Below are 18,763 nucleotides of genomic sequence, written 5' to 3' on the forward strand. Positions count from 1 at the left end.
AAGGGAGTCTTGGGGGAGGTAGTGGGCGATACCATCCTGTCGGGGGGGACGGGACGGGACATTCCATGCCATAGGCAGGAGGACGCATGCGCCGGGTGCTGATGGAATGATGCGGCATGTGCTGCGTCTCCCGCCACGTGTCCGCGGGACACGTGCGGGGCCGGCCTCAGCCCCAGCCCCAGCCCCGCCGCCTGCACTTCCCTTTTGCCCGAGGGGAGGAGCGTGGGCGGCCTCAGGCAGGGCGGCCAGAGCCGCGGCATGAAGGGGCAGCGGGAGGTCGTGCCCAGGCTGGTGGCTGCCTTCGAGGCGCCCAGGTAAGGGGCCCCGGGGCAGCCTGGCCCTGAGAGGCCGGGGGCTGCGAGGGGGAGAGGAGCAGCAGAAAAGCCCCTGGGTGATCCTGCTCCTGTGACACGGGCTGGCTTGACGCCTAGGGGTAGCGCACGCTTCGTGCCTGCAGACCCCCGGTAACTAGGATCAGGGAGCTGTTGAGGCATCAGCTGCATTTGGGGGACAACATAGCACAAAACAGGGACGGGCACGGAGGTCGGAGGCTCCAAAGGAGGGCACCGAGGGGGGACGCTGGACCTCACACACTGGTCCTCAAAGCTGGGGAATCTCCACCCAGAGACCTGGATGGACCGGGGATGGGGAGACAGCCCCCAGGAGTCCCCTTCCTGGCTCAGTAGATGATGACCAGCTTGGTAAGGGCTAGGAGGAGGCTGACCAGGAGATCCCAAGGCTTGCTGGGGCTGTGGACGGGGAGTGCGTAAATGCAAAGGTGCGGGGAGTCGTGCAGACGCAACCTCTGGAGCAGGTGAAGGGGCTGCAGCCTGCTGTGCTCCAGGTGGGCGTGTGTCAGGGCCTCCCTCTGCTCACAGAAGGGGCAGGTGTCAGGGGAGTCCATGAAGTGCACCAGAGACGTGGAGGAGCCGCCAGCTGAGGTCCCTGGTCGCTCTTGGGATCAGAGTGGGCTGCTGTGTGACACTGGAGATCGGGCAAGATGGACCTATGGTCTGACTTGGTCAATGGCAATTCATCTTCTCACGCCCCCCCCCCCCGCCCCTGCTGTGCTGCCAGTGGTGATGTCCCCATCTCTGTCCACAACTGGCCATAGCCCAGTGAGCTGGATGCAACAGCTCTGTGGACTGGATTTGGCCCACAGGCTGTATTTGTGACACTGTTGCCTCAAAAGAGGGGTTGATACTCATAAATAGTCTCAACAGAGGGGTTGGTGAGCGCCTGCATCTTTCTCTGTGTCTTCAAGCTTTATCCTACCCCTCATTACTATAGGATCTGGTCACTCCACATACAACTCATAGCAGTAGCCAAGTCCCTACCAGGCTTCAAGAAGACGTTGAAACTAGTGACTCCCTTTGCAATTTTCAAACATTGTCCAGAGAGTATGAGGAAATTCATATTGGCATCAAGAGTATTGTTCTTAGGGAATGGCATCTGTTTCAAAGAGGAAGGTTTTGCAGCACTTCCTTAAGGCATCCAGGCTCCAGATTCGCCTGCTTTCCCTTTGGAAATTTGCTCCAGAACTAGATCCCTTCAACAGAAAATGCTTTGTTCCCATCCCTCCCATGCATTGTCTTGGTCTTTGTGACAAACATTACCCCAGGGGAACAGAGCCCCTGTGCTGGTTCGTAGATCAAAAACTACTCTCTCATTGTAGCTGGCTTGGTCTTTTCATCCAATTTGCTGCTGCAGCAATTTTTTGTTTATCTTGAGCTTGTGAGACTCTTTGTTAAAGGAAATAAAAGTGACATTTGTGGCTTCTTTGGAAGATGGGGAAGCTAGAAACAGATACCAATTCTGACTTGGGAACAAAGAGGGGGCTTTAGGCAGAACTGGCTCATGTCATAGTGCAAACAGAAATGGAGAAGTTCCACTCCTGAGCTCAGCACTAGGTGTGCACAGGCTCCAGGGTGTAACAGTGTAAAGGGACCAGCTGCCTTAGAGAGAAAGGCAAGTCTTTTTGTTTCTTGATGCAAGGACATTGGATACATACGTGTGAAAAGATGTGCACATGGGACTTGCACGTGAGTTTGTGCATGCCAGGGGTTTGTGCACAAGGATGCGTGTCTGGGCAAGAGTGTATGCTTGTCTTGGTTTGTGCCTGAGGATACATACTAGTATGAGTGCCTGAGAGAAAGGGGAAGTCAAGGGGTATTTGCATGACCAAAAGTAGGCACAGGGGGGTTCTGCCAGTGAGGCAGTGGGTGTGTGCACCCTGACATGCATGCATGAAATTCAACAAAGATCAGTGCAAAGCGCTGTGCTTAGGAAGAAAGCGTCTAATGCACAAATACACAGGGAATGACTGGCTCAGCTGCAGTACTGCAGGAAAGATTTAAGGGGGTTATATTGAATCACAAGCTGAATAAAAGTCACCAATGTTATTGTTGCAAAAAAGCTAATAGCCAGCTGGGAAGCGGTAACAGAAGTGTTCACTGTAAGTCACCAGCAGGGATTCGTTCTGTCTTGTCAACTTTGCTGAAGTTTCATATGGAGGTCTGTGTCCAGCTGGAGCAAGGAAATACGTGGACAAATTTGAGTGAGTACAGAAGAGAGCAGCAAAACAACTAAAGGTCTAGAAAACAAGACAGATGAGGAAAGGTTGGAAGAGCTGCAATTTTTTAGTCCAGAGAAGAGAAGCCAGAGGGAGGATTCAGTAACAGTCTTTAAACACAGGGTTGTTATGAAGAAGACAGTGACCAGTTGTTCTCTGCCTGCAGAGGACAGGACTAAAAGTGGTGGGCGGACATTGTGATGTGGGAGATTTAGGTTAGATTTTGGGAAGAACTTTCTGAGGGAAGTGAAGTCCTGGAGCAGATGCCTAGAGACAAACACTTACATGCAGTGCTTTAGCTACAGGCAGTTGCACCTAGAGGAGGGCATTAGACTAGGTGTTCTCTCTGGGTCCTTGACAGCTTTAATTCTCTGTGGTTCTGTAAAAGATGGCCCTGCTGCCAGCCTGGGGAGGAGGTGTGAAGGGAAGGACATGCTTGTCCGAGATGTGTACAGGTATGGCTGTGTGCTGCAGTGAGGGGGTTCTTCACAAAAGGCTTAATAACTATGGAAAGCTGCAGGAAGAGATATGTAGGGTCTGCAGGAAGAAGCATTGCATGTGACCAGAAGTATGTGGAGCATGGATATGCTTGTGTGTTCAGAAGATGGAGAGCCTAGGTGTGTGGAGGCCTTTTCTCTGCGCTAGTATGGACCGGGATCCCACGGGAAGGGGTGAACTACCCTGCAGAGAAGTGTTTGCATAGCATGCTTTGAATCCTGCTGGGGAGAGGAGCTTTAAGATGGAGCCAGGATGGCCTAGGTATTAGCAGGGACTGCTCGGGGCGTGTGATGAATCAACAACACCTTTTCTGCCTTCTCATTTGACGTGCACTAGCCATCACTAGGTCCCCAGGGACAGTAGCTATTGTGTGTGCCTTGTATCAGTGCTCTGCCCCCTTGGATCTTTCATCGTGGCCCCGACCCTAGTAGCTGAGCTCTCTACAGGTCTCAGAGCTGTGCCAGCAGGGCATGGTTTCTAAGGGAGGTTGGAGGGGGCACAGGCAGGCAGCCGATGGGTTTGTGGGGTGCCATAGGTAGGCGGAGGTAGATGGAGCTGGTTGTTGGGGAATATACCTGTACGGGGTGTGGGGCTTTGCTAATGAGGCTGCTTTGCTGATTTCGTGCTCCTAGGTCACCAGAACCCCACAGAACTCCTGGCAAGGATCGGATCCATCCCCAGACCAAACCCAGAGCACCCCTGCCATTGCCACCCATGGCAGAGGGGAAAGCTTCAACCAAGATGGGAAAGTGTGGAGCAGAGCAGGAACACGAGCCAGAGGAACATCAGCTCCTCCCAAGGGCTCTCCAGCCACCTCAGGACATGACAGTGATTCCACAGCTGCCTCAGGCTCAAAAAGGGCTCAGCATCAAGTGCCTCAGGTCCTTCCGGAACAAGATAACGGGGGACAGCTGGAGGAGGCAGCAGAGTGTAGAGTCCCAGCCAGGCAGCGAATTGGGCTCTGAAGGCGACAAGAACCAGGTTATTTAATGCTTGAGGCTCAGCTCAGGGTCTTTGGTCAGAGACAGGGCTTCTGCCCCAAGTCTCTATGTAACCATGGGCCTGCCATTTCCCTTCTCTCAGTCCCAATTTTGTGTTCAGCAAGGCTGATCTTTTCAGAACCCAGGACCTGATCCTTACAGAGGTGACTGGAGAAGTGGCCAAACATTGCTGAGAAATGCACAGTTCCTGCTGACACCGGCAGGGGCTTCTAGGTGTCAGTGGTCTTGAAATCTCACCCTAAAAGTGAACAGTGCATGCTACTGCCCTGGTATGCTCCAAGGACCCAGATGCCACAGGCTGGGCCAGGGCTTTGTCTGGAGGCCTTCAGGTGTAAGGTGCTATACAGGAGCAACTTCTAATTAATTGGGATGTCAGTTCCCCTAGTATAACAGCATTCTGCAGGCCAGAAGCTCGGGGTGGGTAACCCAGGATGGTTGCATTGGCTTCTGCGGTGCTGCACCACTGTACAGTAATGGAGGGGCTGGCGCTGCATTTCTATTGCACTTTGCAGTCAAGAGCTGCCGATGCACTGTACAGACCACAGTGAGTTAATCCTCATCTCCTCACTAGAGGTTATAGTATCACTACCTCTGTTACAATGGGGAACTGAGGCCCAAAGAGGGGAAGGGAGCCACACAATAAGAGTCAAAGAGAACCCAGATCTCTTCACCCCCAGCCCTCCCTCCCATCCTTCCTTGGTCAGCCCTGTGACAGCTTCTTCATTGCTGTTTGATGAGAAAGGAACTGAGGATCCACTGAGAGTGATGTGGTTTTGCTTCATGCATTTACTATAAGAACCTTCTCTCCACATTCCACTTAGCTGATAATCATGAAGGCAGCATAAAGCCTTCAGTAATGGTCTGAAAACCACTGTGGGAAAAAAGTCAGGTGATGTATTATCTCCTGGGAGGTGCAGGGAGTAGAATGAGAGTCCATTGGCAAGAGCTTGGACACAGAATAGAACTTGGACGTGGAATAGCACTTGTTCCTGTGGCCCCTTGCTTTTCCAGGTGTCCCACAGGTTATGTAGCACTGCTGAAAGGCAGCTGCCCTGAGCATACAGGAGACCTGTGGTCAAGGACCCTCATGCTTTTTAAAAGATCTTTAGCCTGTGTGAATAGGATGCTGCTTTTTTAAAGCCTTGTCCAAAGGGCCCCCATTCCCTTGAAGATAAAATGCCCGGCTCTCTCCTCGGGAAGGCTGCCTCAGCCCAGCTGGGATCCAAACCCATTGTTCACAGGAAGCTTGGGCATTTTAGATTAGTCAGTCACACCACACCAGGCCCTCACATCCCTGCCTGTCTACAGTGTTGATGAGTAGGACTGCCTTGGTTTCAGGCCAGTTATGTGGGTTACTGGATGCCAAGGGGTGGACCTTATTTGCCTCAAAGTTACTAGAATGAATTCAGACCACTCCAGTGGCTTGCAGCAGGCTGGCTTTGGTGCAGAGAGCACATGACCAGGGTTCCTTCCTGCACGGCCAAACCCACTTCTCCCTTTGCTGTACCTACAGGACCCAGAAGAAAAGAAAATTGCATTGGAGCTGCTGGAAACAGAGCAAGCCTACGTCAGTCGGCTTCATCTCCTCGACCAGGTCAGCAGAGGGACTAGGATGGGGCTGGAGAGCAATAAGCCTATGGTCTAGCTGTCACTTGACCTAATATTTAGGCCCAAAGAGATAAGGAGACTTACAGTTACACATAGAACAGCTAAGACCTGGCCCACAGTTCACCCAGGGTTGCCCCTTCATCCCTTCATGGAAAAGTACCCCAATTCACCACCATCGCTTTCACGGAAAGTCTTAAGCGCCCCATCAGATTCATTTTGGTTTTAGCTCAGCTCTACATCTCTTTGGGAGCATCACCCTCCAGGACATGCTTCTGTCTCCATTTCAGAAAATCTTATTACTCCTTAAAATATCCCTTCATCCTTGTCACCCCAGCCCCTTCAGCTTGTTCCTCCCTTCCTATTTATGATGGACCTAGGACTTTCTGTGAGAAACTTAGGTGCTGTTGGCCTTTGCCATAGTGCTGTTTTGCCAGGCCTTATTCCCTGCTTCTCTTTAAGGGAATCTTTTGAGTCCCATTCCTCTGCAAGGCAAAGCCTCCTCACCTCAGGAATCCAGGCTATAAGGAGCATCAGGGACATACGCTTTCCAGCACTGACATTTTGGCAATGTTTCTTCCCAGGTGTTTTTTACAGAGCTGTTGAAGGAGGCCAGAAGTGGGAAGTCAGTCCCAGAAGATGTGGTAAAAATGATCTTCTCCAACATCTCCTCCATTTACCAATTCCATGCCCTGTTCTTTCTGCCAGAGCTGCAGAAACGCATGGCAGAGTGGTGAGTTTTGAAGAGCCAGGGCTCCTGGGTTCTTTTCCTAGAATAAAACACTTGCAAAATTAGTCTTACAATGGGGTCTAACAGGTAAGCCCACAGAGCTCTGCAAGTCTGTGTACTCTGGCAAGACACTTTGAGCATAAATCTGAATTGCCTTAAGGGTATGCTGAACATGCCCTTCTCTCACTTAAGCAAGACTTCAAATGTCAGAGTGCTGTGCAGTGTAAGGGAACTGGAACCTTCCTCATGAATGTGGGCAGCCAAGTTAACATTTCATCCTCCATGCAGTTACTCAGCAATAATTTTCAATTTTTGAATACAGTGGAAAGTGTTGTGTTGGCAGCGGTGGGGGAGTAAAGTCCCACAGACAGCATACAGCATGGAGAGTGGCCGTGTTTTACATGCCCACACACACCCACACCTCTCATAGGAGCTCAGCCGTCCTTGTCTGTGCCCTATTAGGATGTACTGTACTAGTAATGAGAGGGCAGTTTAGTCTCTAAGGCCCTTTTACTCTTAGCAGCTTGACTGAGACTGTATAAAAGAGGCTTGGGAAACTGAGGCACAGAGAGAGAGGACCAGAAAGTAACTTACCTCAGGCCACACAGTGAACCCATAGAAGACCCAGGGCATCTCCTGACTGCTAGTCCGTTATCCTGTCCAGTGCCAGCACTGGTAGGGTTTTGGTGACATGGGCACTTTTCCCCAGAAACTAAACAGTTGCTACCAACTCCTTTCCCAGATGCTACCAAGTAGCTTTGAAACCATGACCACACTCAGGCACTACCAGCCTAGGCCAGTGCTCCAGGAATGTCATGCTCTACTTCCCACAGCCACATCCCAGACAGCAGGGTAGTAGCAAAGCAGATCTGTTGCTATGGCCCCAGAGGTGTGAGTCTGAGCTTTGCTTTGACCTTGTACCAAAGGCTGCCCCTAAGAGATGAATTTATGAATCCATTCAGTGTCCCTGGGCTGCCTTCATGCCCTGCTCAGCTGGTCCTGGGAGGATGTGGTATGATCCTAATCTCCCACTTCCCACCTGCAGGAGCTCCAACCCCCGCATCGGGGATGTCATCCAGAAGCTAGCGCCATTCCTTAAGATGTACGGCGAGTACGTCAAGAACTTCGACAAGGCGGTGGAGCTGATCGCGACATGGTCAGAGAAGTCCCCGCCGTTCCAGGAGCTAATTGCAGACATTCAGGTGATGCTCCAGGTCATGTAGTCCTGGTCTGGGAAGGTGCCAAATGCCAGCAGCCTTTACTGACCTCCATGCTCAGCTGGCTGCTCCCAGGCCTGAGGACAGCAAGGTGTCTGGAGTAACTTGCAGTCCCTCACCATCCCCTTTCTCTTTCTGTTTTTTTGATGTCCCTCTCCAGAAACGGGAAGTGTGTGCTAGCCTAACCCTGCAGCACCACATGCTGGAGCCAGTGCAGAGGATCCCACGCTACGAGCTCTTGCTAAAGGATTATGTCCGAAAATTACCTCCTGAGTCACCAGACAGGGCTGATGCAGAGAGTAAGAGCTCCTGTATTTTCTGTCTGGGAGGGAGGAAATGGGGTGCGTCTGAAGTAAGTGGCATGGTTTTATAGTAAGGGATAGAGAGGCATCACTTTCTTACCAACTCTGCCAGTGCTTTGCTTTGTGACCTTGGTCAAGTCACTCAAGCGGATGAAATAGGGATAAGAATATTTATTTGCCTTCGCCATGCACTGGGAGATCCTCAGGTGTAGGGTGCAACACTGCAGGAAAACTACAGGGAATTTTTCTGGAAACGAGCAACTCTGACCAGGGGCTCATTAGATGCAATGCTGAGTCCAGTCCTCTGACTGACTCGAAAAGGCTTGTCATTTGCCTTGGTCACTGTAGCAAGGAAATGGAGAATCAGAAAATAGGTGAGACCTGCTTTACTGGACCCTTCTCACCAGGATCTAGTGACTAGGACCAACATTTGGCTGCTGAAAGTGCTATTATCAGGTTGGTGCAGTTCTCTTCAGCTGCATGGTGTCTGCTCTGATATGCTTTATGCTGGGTATTCAAGGGTTTAAGACTCCTCGGGCCCATGGCTAGATGGTGCTGAGCACTTAGCATTACCATGTGAGAGATCCAGTGAGAGGGGTCCTCAGCAGGGGGAGGAAGGGTATGTCTACAAGTTACCCTCACAGATTTCCACTGGGGCCAGAATCAGAAATATTCCTCCACCAGCAGCCTTCCTGCCCTGCACACCACACCCACTCCATCCCTCAACCAGAGCTGCACTAAATCTGAGCCCTCCTTGCTCCAGAAGCATTGGCCTCTATCATGTGGTCTAAATGAGACTTTCTGTTAGCAGAACTGGGTTTATGATGCCCGGTTGAACGGTCCTGGCTCCATCCAGTAGACAGAAGTGGTGACTCAGACATGCTACCAGCCCCTCCATTACACTGTTCTTAAAAGCTTAGGAAGGTCACATGAAAGGTGCCTTCCTGAGTGGAGTCTGGGAAGAAGCTCAGTCTTCGGTTCCCTTTCTCTTCCCCTTGCAGAAGCCCTGGAAATGATTTTCTCTGCAGCCAAACACTCAAATGCAGCCATTGCGGAAATGGTGAGTGCCAGATCTGCCTTATTGCTTCTAGTTTCTGTTGCAGGTGCACCTGATTCCCACAGCCTGGAGCAGGCCTGCAGTGTCTGGGGAGGGAACAGGTTAGGAAAGAGCAATCCCAGCCCAGCCTAGGTACATCATAAGCCAATAAGTGGAACTTACTGCCTGAGGACCCCTGTCCAGCGTTCCCTCTAAGCTGTGCGGCATGCACGGCTGCGCAGGCCCATTCATGCTGCAGGCCCATTCATGCCACACACGCCACACAGCTTGGAGGGAACGCTGCCCCTGTCCACTGCGAAAGAGACACCATCTTGATCTGGGATCTAAGACAGATGTGCCGGTGCATGAAAATGCAGCCGGTTCCTTCCCTAGAACAAATGGCCGTCTTCCAGAATGGGAGGGTGAAATCCTGTTTTGTCTGGTCTGGACTGGGCTGGAGTCCCCTGTTTGAAGTGAAGGAGAATCCCAGTCTAGTTCTAGACGATCTTAACCTATTTAGACTGGAGATGCCCCTTCTTAGACTCGAGGGACCTCTCAGAAAATGCCAGCTCTCAGTTTTTTTGACTACAGAAAAATACTATGGCAATTCTTTTGTTTCAAAGAACTGAGAATGGTTTTAACATTGGATTCCTGTTTGAAACCTCTGGGTTTATGTTGTGAATTGTGTGCAGTTGTTTGCACACCTCACAGTGCTAATATTGTCCAGCACCCTGTGGGACCCTTAAAAGGATTGCCCAGGCCCATAGGATGCTGCAGCAGCTTGGCTGAGAATCACTGTTCTCAGACCTCATGGATCAGCCAGCTGGGTTTCCCCTGCCTCATACTCCTCCATTTCTGTCTCCCCAGGAACGTCTCCAGAACCTCTGGGAGGTGTATCAGAGACTGGGACTGGAAGATGATATTGTTGACCCTTCCAATGAGCTCATTAAAGAGGGGCCCATCCACAAAATCTCCTTCCGTAATAACACCACATCAGACAAGTATCTCTTCCTGGTGAGAAGATGGTGGATGCACCAGGCAGGGAAGGCTGGGGTGGCTGGAAGGAGAGGAATAGGGCATTATGTAGCACTGAGAAGCAGCAGGTTGTTCCTGGAGGATCAATAGGGGAGGACAGAAACGGTGGGGGAAAGAAAGATTAGAAAGCCCTGGTGTCTTAGCAGAGCTCACTGGCTAGCTCGGCTGGAGACTCTTGAGTGTTGTGTTCCCAGTGCCATAGTCCCTGCATTGCCTTTGACACTGGTGGAACATGGGTGCATGGAGCATTCTGGTCTGTGTGAGCATTTAACATCCAGGATGTCCCCATGTAAGGTGCTAGAAGGGGAGGCTGGAGAACTAGCCCCCTTGTTTCCAGAGTACATTAACTCTGGGTAACCTTTGGGTCACTGTGGTTGCCACCAGATTTGCTAAAGAAGTAATTTGGAAATCCTTTGTCTTTGTTGCGAGTGGGAAGGGTAGAAAGGGGTTAGCTATACGGGTGGAATATTTTCAAAGGAGCCTAAGGGCATTTGGCCCTCATTCACCTTTTGTTCTCAGTGGGATTTGGGCACCTAACTCCCATGGGATCTGTAGGAAATCTCAGCTTTGTTACCAATAGGTCCAGAGCCCATGCTGCTAAGCTCAGGTTTGTGGGACACATGCTTTGGGATAGCTCCTGTCCATGGCCAGCATGCCTGGGCTGTGTTTCCTGTCCCACTGCTCACACTGGCTTCCTCTCACTCAGTTCAACAACATGTTGCTGTACTGCGTGCAGAAGGTCATCCAGGTTGGGGCTGAATTCCAGGTACACATGCGGATCGACGTGGACGGCATGAAGGTCAGAGAACTCCCGTGTTCCCTGCTGTCACTTAGGTTTGTGCCAGGGGCATCTGTTCCCCCACACTGGGTTTCACTGAGCACCACAAATGCAGCCACTTCTGGGGTGGAAGGCAGCTGCTGCTCAGCTGGACACAGCAACACTTTGTGGCAGGTTAGGACAAGAGGAGAAGAAGGAGGCTGTGTTCAGTGGAAACTGTGGGAAGAGTTTTAGGGAGGTGGAATGAGATGGGGCCTGGGCCAAAGGTCTAATGCACTGATTCGTGTGACGACTGCCTGGGGAGATGGTTGGAGCTCAGAGTTGGCGACTCACCCCAAAAACGGCACCTTCAGCAGCGCGACAGACTAGGGAAGGCCGTAGGAGAGGGCAGAGCGCCATCTACTGACCCACTGAGGGTAGAGGTGTTTCCTCTTTCAAGTCTGTTCAGTTGCTGAGTAAACCTGACCCCACTTAGCCTAGTATCAGAGCCGGAGTTGTCCTGTGAAACCCAGGCACCAACATCCATGGCGGGGCACAGGTCATGCGTCCCAGTAGAGCTCCCTGTACTTATCCCTTGTTACACACAGCAACCAGGATGGCTTACTTTTCCCAGCAGTGTGGTCTCCTAGAGGCTTGTTATAGCTCAGGCTCAGGCTTGTTTCCCTCTCTGGGTTTTCAGATCCGGGCATTGAATGATGCAGAATTCCCCCACACCTTTCTGGTCTCCGGGAAGCAGCGGACACTGGAATTGCAAGCCAGGTAAGGAAGTGAGTTGTCCCCTCCTCTCCAGCTGCAACAGAGTAGCTGAAGGCCTGTTCTCTAACGCCTGTGTCCCCACTCTGCACAGGTCGCGAGAGGAGATGAATGCCTGGATAAAGGTACGGCAAGCCATAGGCTTTTTGAACATAGCTTGCAGGAACCATGGAGTGAGGGGTGGATCTGTGTCCTGGAGTTTTCCAGTGTTGGCCCAAGAAAGCATTCCAGCCCCCTGGTGCAGTGGGAAGGGCCAGTCCACAGCAGCAGGGCAGTGTCTGAGGTCTTGGTCCAAGTTGCTGTCTGGGCCAGCAGAAGTGGCTGTGGGTTGAGGACCCACTTGCGCTGACTGCTCCTTTGTGTCCACAAGGTGCTGTGGCTGTGCTGGTGTCACACATAGTGTGAGCAGGAGTCTGCCTCACAAGCATACATGTAGTGCAGGTCCCTGCTACAAGGTCTGTGTAGCCAGGGGGACAAGTCTGAGGATACAGTATGTGTCTGTGGCTCCTTGGTGTTATAGCCTCTGGGCCAGAAACAGAGGCAGAATTCATGGCTTTGCAGGAAACTAGACTGCAACCAGCCACTTAAGGCCAGGAGCTCCACTTGGGACAGGCCATGACAGGCCTTCCCCTCACCTTTGAGCCTCCCTTTGTTCCTCAGGCCTTCCAGGATGCCATTGACAAGAATGAAAAGCGGAATGAGAGCTTCAAGACGGCAGTTCATGGACTCGACGTGGAGGCCCAGGACTTCAGTGTAATCTGCCCCCACCCCACTCCCCCACCCTTCCTCCTGTCACTGTCTCCCACTCTGAGGCTCTGGGTGAATCCTTTCACACCTAGGCCCCTAGGCCTGGGGTGGGGAGGGTCAAGATGAGGAATGGGTAGCCTGGAACAAAGACAGGGTGGCATGTGGGGAAAGAAGTCAGCAGGTTTTTTGATGATGGCTGAATACAGGGCAGGACTGGGGAGAGCCCAGGCAGTGTCAGTAGGGAGCACAGGCTATGAGCTTCATCCAGCAGCCTCGATGGAGTCCCCTGTATAGATATGACTGCCAAGCCCTGGCTTCTTTGCCGTGGAGACAGCAGCTGAGGTGATGGTGCCCTGTTCTCTCCTGTCCCCCACCCCACACAGTACAAGACAGAGGAGCTGGGCCGGCGAGCCCCGCAGTGGGTGCGGGACAAGCTGGTGACCATGTGCATGCGCTGCAAGGAGCCGTTCAACGCTATCACACGCAGAAGGCACCACTGCCGGGCCTGTGGCTATGTGAGTAGCCCCCTTTCCCCCTGCCTTCTTGCCAGGCCCAGCCCAGGGGGTGCAGGCAGTCTTCCGCCCCATCCCCCAGCACAGAGCAGCAGCTTGTCTGCAAGGGCTTTCTGAAGGGAAAAAAGCACTTGTGGAGGGGGGTGAGCAGGAGGAAGGAGATCCCCTGTGCTCCATCCCAGGGGTTGGGGCTGCTGCAGCCATACTTGGGCAAGAGTTGAGCTCCCTCAGGGCCAAATAAATCCTCTCCTGCTCTGCTACCCATGTTGTGGGGAGAGAGGCGACTCCTTTGCCCCTCTCCAAGTATCTGTCAGGGCCCCTTGCCCTGTCCTTGCCTGACCAGGGCCTGTCTTGGGGACAGGTGGTGTGTGGTCGGTGTTCTGACTACAAAGCTGAGCTTCAGTATGACCCGAATCGCATACATCGCGTCTGCCAGGTGTGTTACGTCTTTCTGACGGGGCACCTGCTACCTGAGGAGCGGGAGGGGAAGCAGAAGAGCATCCTGGAGGTGAGATCACAGCGAGTTCTCTCTGTCCCTTGCCCCTGCCTCCCTCCATCTCTGAGGTCTTCTGCTGCTTCTGTCCTGCTCCAACCCTCTCCCTTCGTGACCTGTCTCACAACTGAAGGCAGCAGCATGACACATGTGACTTCTGCCCTCAGGCGCACAGTAACCAGCCTTTCTGGACTCCCACTGGGCTGCTGCCCCCCATCTGCTACTGCCAGGCTCATGTGGCCACTGTATCCCTAGTGCTTCTAGGGGGCACCACCCAACATGCCCCCACTCCCTCCTGCACACAGCATGCCCAGAAGTGCCCTCGTGAAGCCATTCCCAGGACATTCACATGGCCAGTCCCAAGCTTACAGGAAGCAGAGGGCTGATGAAGGGCAGTGAGGGTATCCCAGAGTGGCTTCACTGTCTTGGTGTGTGTGAAGGGGAGTGGGTGGACAGCACGCCTTCTCCAAGCGGGCTGTGGACATGGCATAAACATACCCAGACACCAGTTGGAGAGTTGGCTTTTGCCTCTGAGATCCCCTCTCTGAGCGCGAGCTGCTTCATTGTCTGTGTCTGCCCACAGATCCAGGAGCCAGGGCCTGCATTTACATTGCTTGTATCATGAATGCTTGACCCACCAATCACCCCACCTCTTCCTTCCTGCCAGGGGTGGGGGACAGCACTGGTTCATCCTCAGAGCATAGAGACCTGGGCTTTCGTCCTAACTCTGCCACTAATTTGCCAATGACCTCAGGCACATCACTTCTGGCAGGAGGGGATGAACACCCATAGTTTCCATTTGAGGCAGTGAGAGTTAGTTGAGGGTGTTCATCTCTCTAAATCAGGCCCTTTTCCTCTCCAGTCTCCGTTACCCTGGCATTAATATCAACCAACAGTAGATCATGGGTGGCTGCAGAGTGCCTTGGGGTGCTCAGACACCAAGTGCCAGAGAGGAGCAGGGGGTGGGTGGTGTTGTCACAGGTGCAGCTCATGGAACGGGAGCAAATTTCACAGGACAGTGGCTCTGCCTCTGGGAGTCCTGGGTTAGAAATCCATGATGGGGCTGGTGTTGGAAGAGCTCCATGTGGAAGGGTCCCGTGGTGGGGAAGGGATGGTGGTTTTCTCCCCCTGGAACCATTGTCCTTGCTTGTCCCTGGCACTGCCTTCACTTGCTGGTCATTGAGTGCATTGAAATTGCCCCCATGTTCTCATCCTCTATTAGCGGGGCTGGCTCCCTGCCCCGCCCCGGGGCTCCTGCCTGCGGCACCTTCCCCTGTGACTTCCCAGAAAGGAGGGCGCCTGTCCATGGTGCTGAACTGGAGCAGGAAAACCCTCCATGCCCACCACTGGACACACAAAAGTTGACACACATGCCATATCTATGCACACAGACATGCGCACACATGTGAACATCAGCACACAGGAGCGCCATGTATGCATACCAGCTTATGCATGGGTAAATGTGGACAAACCTGGAGAGCTGGGTATGTGTGGACCGACACAAGCATAGATATAGACATCCACCTACATGGACACATCAGATGTGCCTCTATGTGGGCTTTGATAAACTTCATACATGACCATAAGCACAGACATGATAATGCACATACTATATGCAGAGGCATCAATGTATGTGGGCACACCAGTACATATCTATGCACAGGCATTAACACTCACGAGTGTCAGTGTTGTGTGCACACAGATCAACCCAACTACCCATGGATACACACTTCAGTGAGCACATGCACAGACATTGATGCATGGATATACACGTGTGCATATGCACAGTAAGGAAGTAAGTATGTGAATGGTGCAAGGAATGTGATAGGTGACTTTAGCTGAGCATTAAAGTGTCTATGGGGCTGCTGCTTCCTGCTGCAAAGCAGGAACAGCAGATTTATAGCCCTCCTAAATCTTTATAACCTGTGAACTCAGACTGTCCACTTGATAACCAGTAACGGTGCTCTCAGTTGCACTGCATTGCTCCCCACGGGCTGCCTCCTGGCCCAGAAGCAGGATAGCTACTTCTACAGGACTGAGCGAGAATGCCAGTGAACCTGCTATTTGCTCCAAGCTAATGAGCCTGTCCATGGCATTGGCTGCCCTCTCAGTCCAAGAGGCCATTCCCCTAGAACAGCAGAGTGTGCTTGAGGGTACCACCACCAGGAACAGCACCTTTCCTCTGTGAGATCCAGCAAGCCCCACAGTGGATTAGACCGTAGGCAGCCCCTGTGGAACCTGGCTCCCCGTGTGCACAGAGGACTTGCTTATCTGTTTTCTTGGCAGAAAGAATCTGCAGAAATCTCTGGGCGCAGCCTGATGTGCAGCTTCTTGCAGCTGGTGGACAAGAGTGGGAAGGGCATGCGGGGCTGGTTTGTGATCCCACAGGACGACCCCCTCGTGCTGTACATTTATGCAGCCCCTCAGGTAGGTGATGGCTCAATCCCCTGTTGCAATGAAGGGGGCTTCTGCAGGGACCAGCTCCAGCCATGCAGCAGAATCCTGCATCAGCTTGCAGGGCCAGGTTGTTGCATCCCGAGATGCTGTCTGCACTGAAGGGAAGAGGAAAGACTCCTGCTGAGGAGCTTCAGCTTCTGCCTGTTCTCCCTTCCCTTCCAGGACGTCAGGGCTCACACCTCCATCCCCCTGCTGGGCTACCAGGTGAAGGACCTGTCCCAGGGCGACTCGCGCCACCTCTTTCAGCTGACCCAGTCCAAGCAGTCCTACATGCTGGCAGCTGAGACAGAGGAGCTGAAGCAGCGGTGGATGCAAATCATAAAAGAGTCAGCCAGAGGCAACACTTGGACTCTTGGCGAGGATGAGGAGGATGATGACTCGTTTGATGAAGTGGAGTGACTGAAGCTCTTGGGAGTCATGTTATGAACTAATGACTTCTGATACTGTCCCTAGATGCCTCCTGTCCTTCACTCCAAAGTGCAAGGCTGTCTGGTGGTTATAGCAAGGGGGTGGAAGCTCCAGAGACCTAGGTGTTCCCCCCCCGCCCTACAACTTGTGCTGTAACCTTGGACAAGTCACTTGAGCCTTCTGTGCCATGCCCCCCACCCTCCTGCCTCTAGACCAAAGGTTGGCAACCTCCAGCCTACAGGCTAGATCTGGCTCATGAGGTTGGATCCAGTCTTTGAAGATCCAGATTGCCCTAGGGCATTGCAGGGGATCAGGCGGCCCACAGCTGTGCCAAGCTGCCCATCCCCTCTAGCATCCTCTCTCCTTCCCTGCTACTCTCATGCTTGCATTTCCCCCCTGCACAGGGGCTGGGGAGCAGTGGTGAAAGCAAGTGCGGGCAGCTTGGGAGCTCTGGGAGGCAGACATTTGCAGTCTGTGGCAGGGAGCCAGGTCTTGGGCTGTGGCCCACAGTGGCCAAAGGTTGCCAAGCCCTGTCATGCTCCATGGGAACACTGAAATATGTGTACATCGCTTTGAAGTTTATCCCAGGCAGAGCTAGTGCAGCCTCTGCCACCATCCCATCCTGTCTTCGCTGTCTCTAGGCGCAGAACAAGCCTTGCAAAGCCTGGAGTTCGTGAAAAATATTTGGCCTTCATTTAACTGCGAGGAGTTCTCTCTTGTTTACTGCTTTTGTCCTCAGATGCAGCCTGGAGCCCTCTGGCACAAATGGAAGATGGGAGTCGGGGCTGGAGCTGGGTTTGGGGTCAGAAGGTGCGGGGAAGGTGCTATTTGCAGTCTAGGTTGGGCTGGTGGGATATAGATCCCCAAAGCAACACTGGTCAGTCCTGGGGCTTGTGCAGGGGAGGAGAGGGGCAAAGGGATGTGGGGGAAGCAGACCTGGAGGCTGTCAGTGGAGGTGCAGCCTAAAGAGGGGAAGAGACTGGATGCATAGCTGGAGGAGGAGGGAGTGAAGAGAGATGGGGCAAAGGGGAGTGCCAGAAGGTTCCCCTGTGAGCTGCTTAACACGGCCACCACCTTGCACCGCTTGCTTTGGGGTGGAGTAGATGGGTGCTGTTCCTGCCGGGTGGCGCCAGGGGGCACTGACACCCAGCTGTTCTGCTCCACCTGGCTCCTGTCCACACTGCCTTGTGCTTTATTGGCGGGGGCTTAAACTTTGTTAATGTGGCCTTGCGATCAATCCGGATACACTGGGTCCATCACTGAAATACAGAGGTTTGTTGAAGCCTGTATCTTACCAGTTGCTTTCTCAGTGAGCTTTCTGAGCTCGGTCAGGTGCTGTTCCCATGCTGCTCCGTCATGCTATCCATAGCACAGGCAAGTGCTTTCAACAACCCGTGGCTGTCAAGCTGCATCAGCCTGGCTCAGGAGACTTACCCTGACCATGCACCTCACAGGACCTAGTTGCACCACTGGTTTGGAGACCTCACAGCTCTGCCAACCCTCTCTTTTCCTGGCCAACTGTTTCCACAGGTCGTGTTGCTGGTTCCCCGCTGTGCTCTGCATGCACTGCTGACACAGCCGTGGGCCTGAGATCCCACATCACTGCCAGGTCACTCAGTCCCAGCCTGCAGTTCCCCCTGCTCTCCCAGCAATAGGACCTTGCCCAGTGCACCTCTGCCCTGGTTTTTGGCATCCTCTGGTGTCCGAGCCTGCAACTTGCAGAGGGCCAGCAGAGCCCCTGTACCCAGGGCTGATTGGGTGTACCAGCCTTCCCCTGTGCAGTGCAGTGGGCAAAAAAAAATAGGTGATTTTTCTTTCAGCACCAAGCTAATGTCATCATTGTCGTGAGGCAACAATTCATGGGTGATATTTGTATGGTTGGCATGTAAGCCTGCTATCACAGTGTCCTCCTTCAAGCCTCAACATCACTTCAACACTACCATCGTTGTCTCATATTTAGTAGGCTTGTGCCCCTTGACTCCAGTCAACTGGTGCTTTGCTGTATGTACCTGGGGCAGAGAGAGAAAGTCCCAGCCTTAGAGAGCTCAGAGCTGTAGTGTGCGGTGATGGGCAGCAAGGGGGGCACTTCCAAGAGGAGAAGCCCCCGGTAGCAGGAAGATGAGCTACCGGTAGGTGGGTGCCGCACCAGTAACGAGATGTTTCGGAGGCATCAAGGCAGAGGAGAGGCTTAAGAGAGCAGGAAATGCTGCCCTAAGGATCTGCAAGGAGGAGGAACGGGCTCCCTACTCAGTAGCCTTTCCCCATTTTCCCACTCTTGCAGTGGGACGTGATGGGGCAGGCGGCGACTTTAAAGACCCTCCCCAAGGGAATTTGGGCTGGGGTGTGATTATAGCAGGGAGCCCCAGCAGGATCGAGGTGTGACGTGGCTTTTCCTGCCCCCTCACCCCCCAGCTGGCACCAGGTCAGCGTTGTAGGAGATGCCAACCTGGCATAAGGGAGGGGTGGGTGAGAAATGGGGGCTCTGGAGAGACACTTGTGTGGGTGCCAGCACTGCGATGGGCCTTCTCGGCACTGGGTGGCAGCACAGGACAGGAAGCAGAGCAGGCTGGGGCCAGGCGAGGAGCCAGCACCTTTGTTTCCAGGGCCAAGGGCAGATGG

The 18,763-nt window shown here is 53.1% G+C and overlaps 1 protein-coding gene across 1 annotated transcript; it reads left to right on the forward strand.

Moving 5' to 3' along the window:
* Nucleotides 1-67: 67 nt before the first annotated feature.
* On the forward strand, nt 68-17,426 carry FGD2 (FYVE, RhoGEF and PH domain containing 2). The gene is made up of 16 exons (XM_014605474.3): nt 68-314; nt 3,703-4,051; nt 5,585-5,665; nt 6,261-6,409; nt 7,452-7,608; nt 7,784-7,922; nt 8,927-8,985; nt 9,829-9,975; nt 10,703-10,795; nt 11,454-11,533; nt 11,622-11,652; nt 12,188-12,280; nt 12,658-12,789; nt 13,148-13,294; nt 15,566-15,706; nt 15,899-17,426. The coding sequence occupies exons 1-16, from the start codon at nt 259-261 to the stop codon at nt 16,133-16,135; spliced, it is 2,091 nt and encodes a 696-aa protein (XP_014460960.1). The 5' UTR covers nt 68-258; the 3' UTR covers nt 16,136-17,426.
* Nucleotides 17,427-18,763: the final 1,337 nt, after the last annotated feature.

This window comes from Alligator mississippiensis, chromosome 14 (assembly GCF_030867095.1).
Source record: "Alligator mississippiensis isolate rAllMis1 chromosome 14, rAllMis1, whole genome shotgun sequence".
In the NCBI taxonomy this organism is placed as follows: Eukaryota; Metazoa; Chordata; order Crocodylia; family Alligatoridae; genus Alligator; species Alligator mississippiensis.

Bases quoted from the DNA above. Each gene is read 5' to 3' on its own strand.
- FGD2 (XM_014605474.3), top strand. From the start codon at position 259: ATGAAGGGGCAGCGGGAGGTCGTGCCCAGGCTGGTGGCTGCCTTCGAG. The intron at 4,052-5,584 runs GTTATTTAATGC...CTGTACCTACAG, and splicing joins CTGAAGGCGACAAGAACCAG to GACCCAGAAGAAAAGAAAAT. The intron at 12,790-13,147 runs GTGAGTAGCCCC...TCTTGGGGACAG, and splicing joins ACTGCCGGGCCTGTGGCTAT to GTGGTGTGTGGTCGGTGTTC.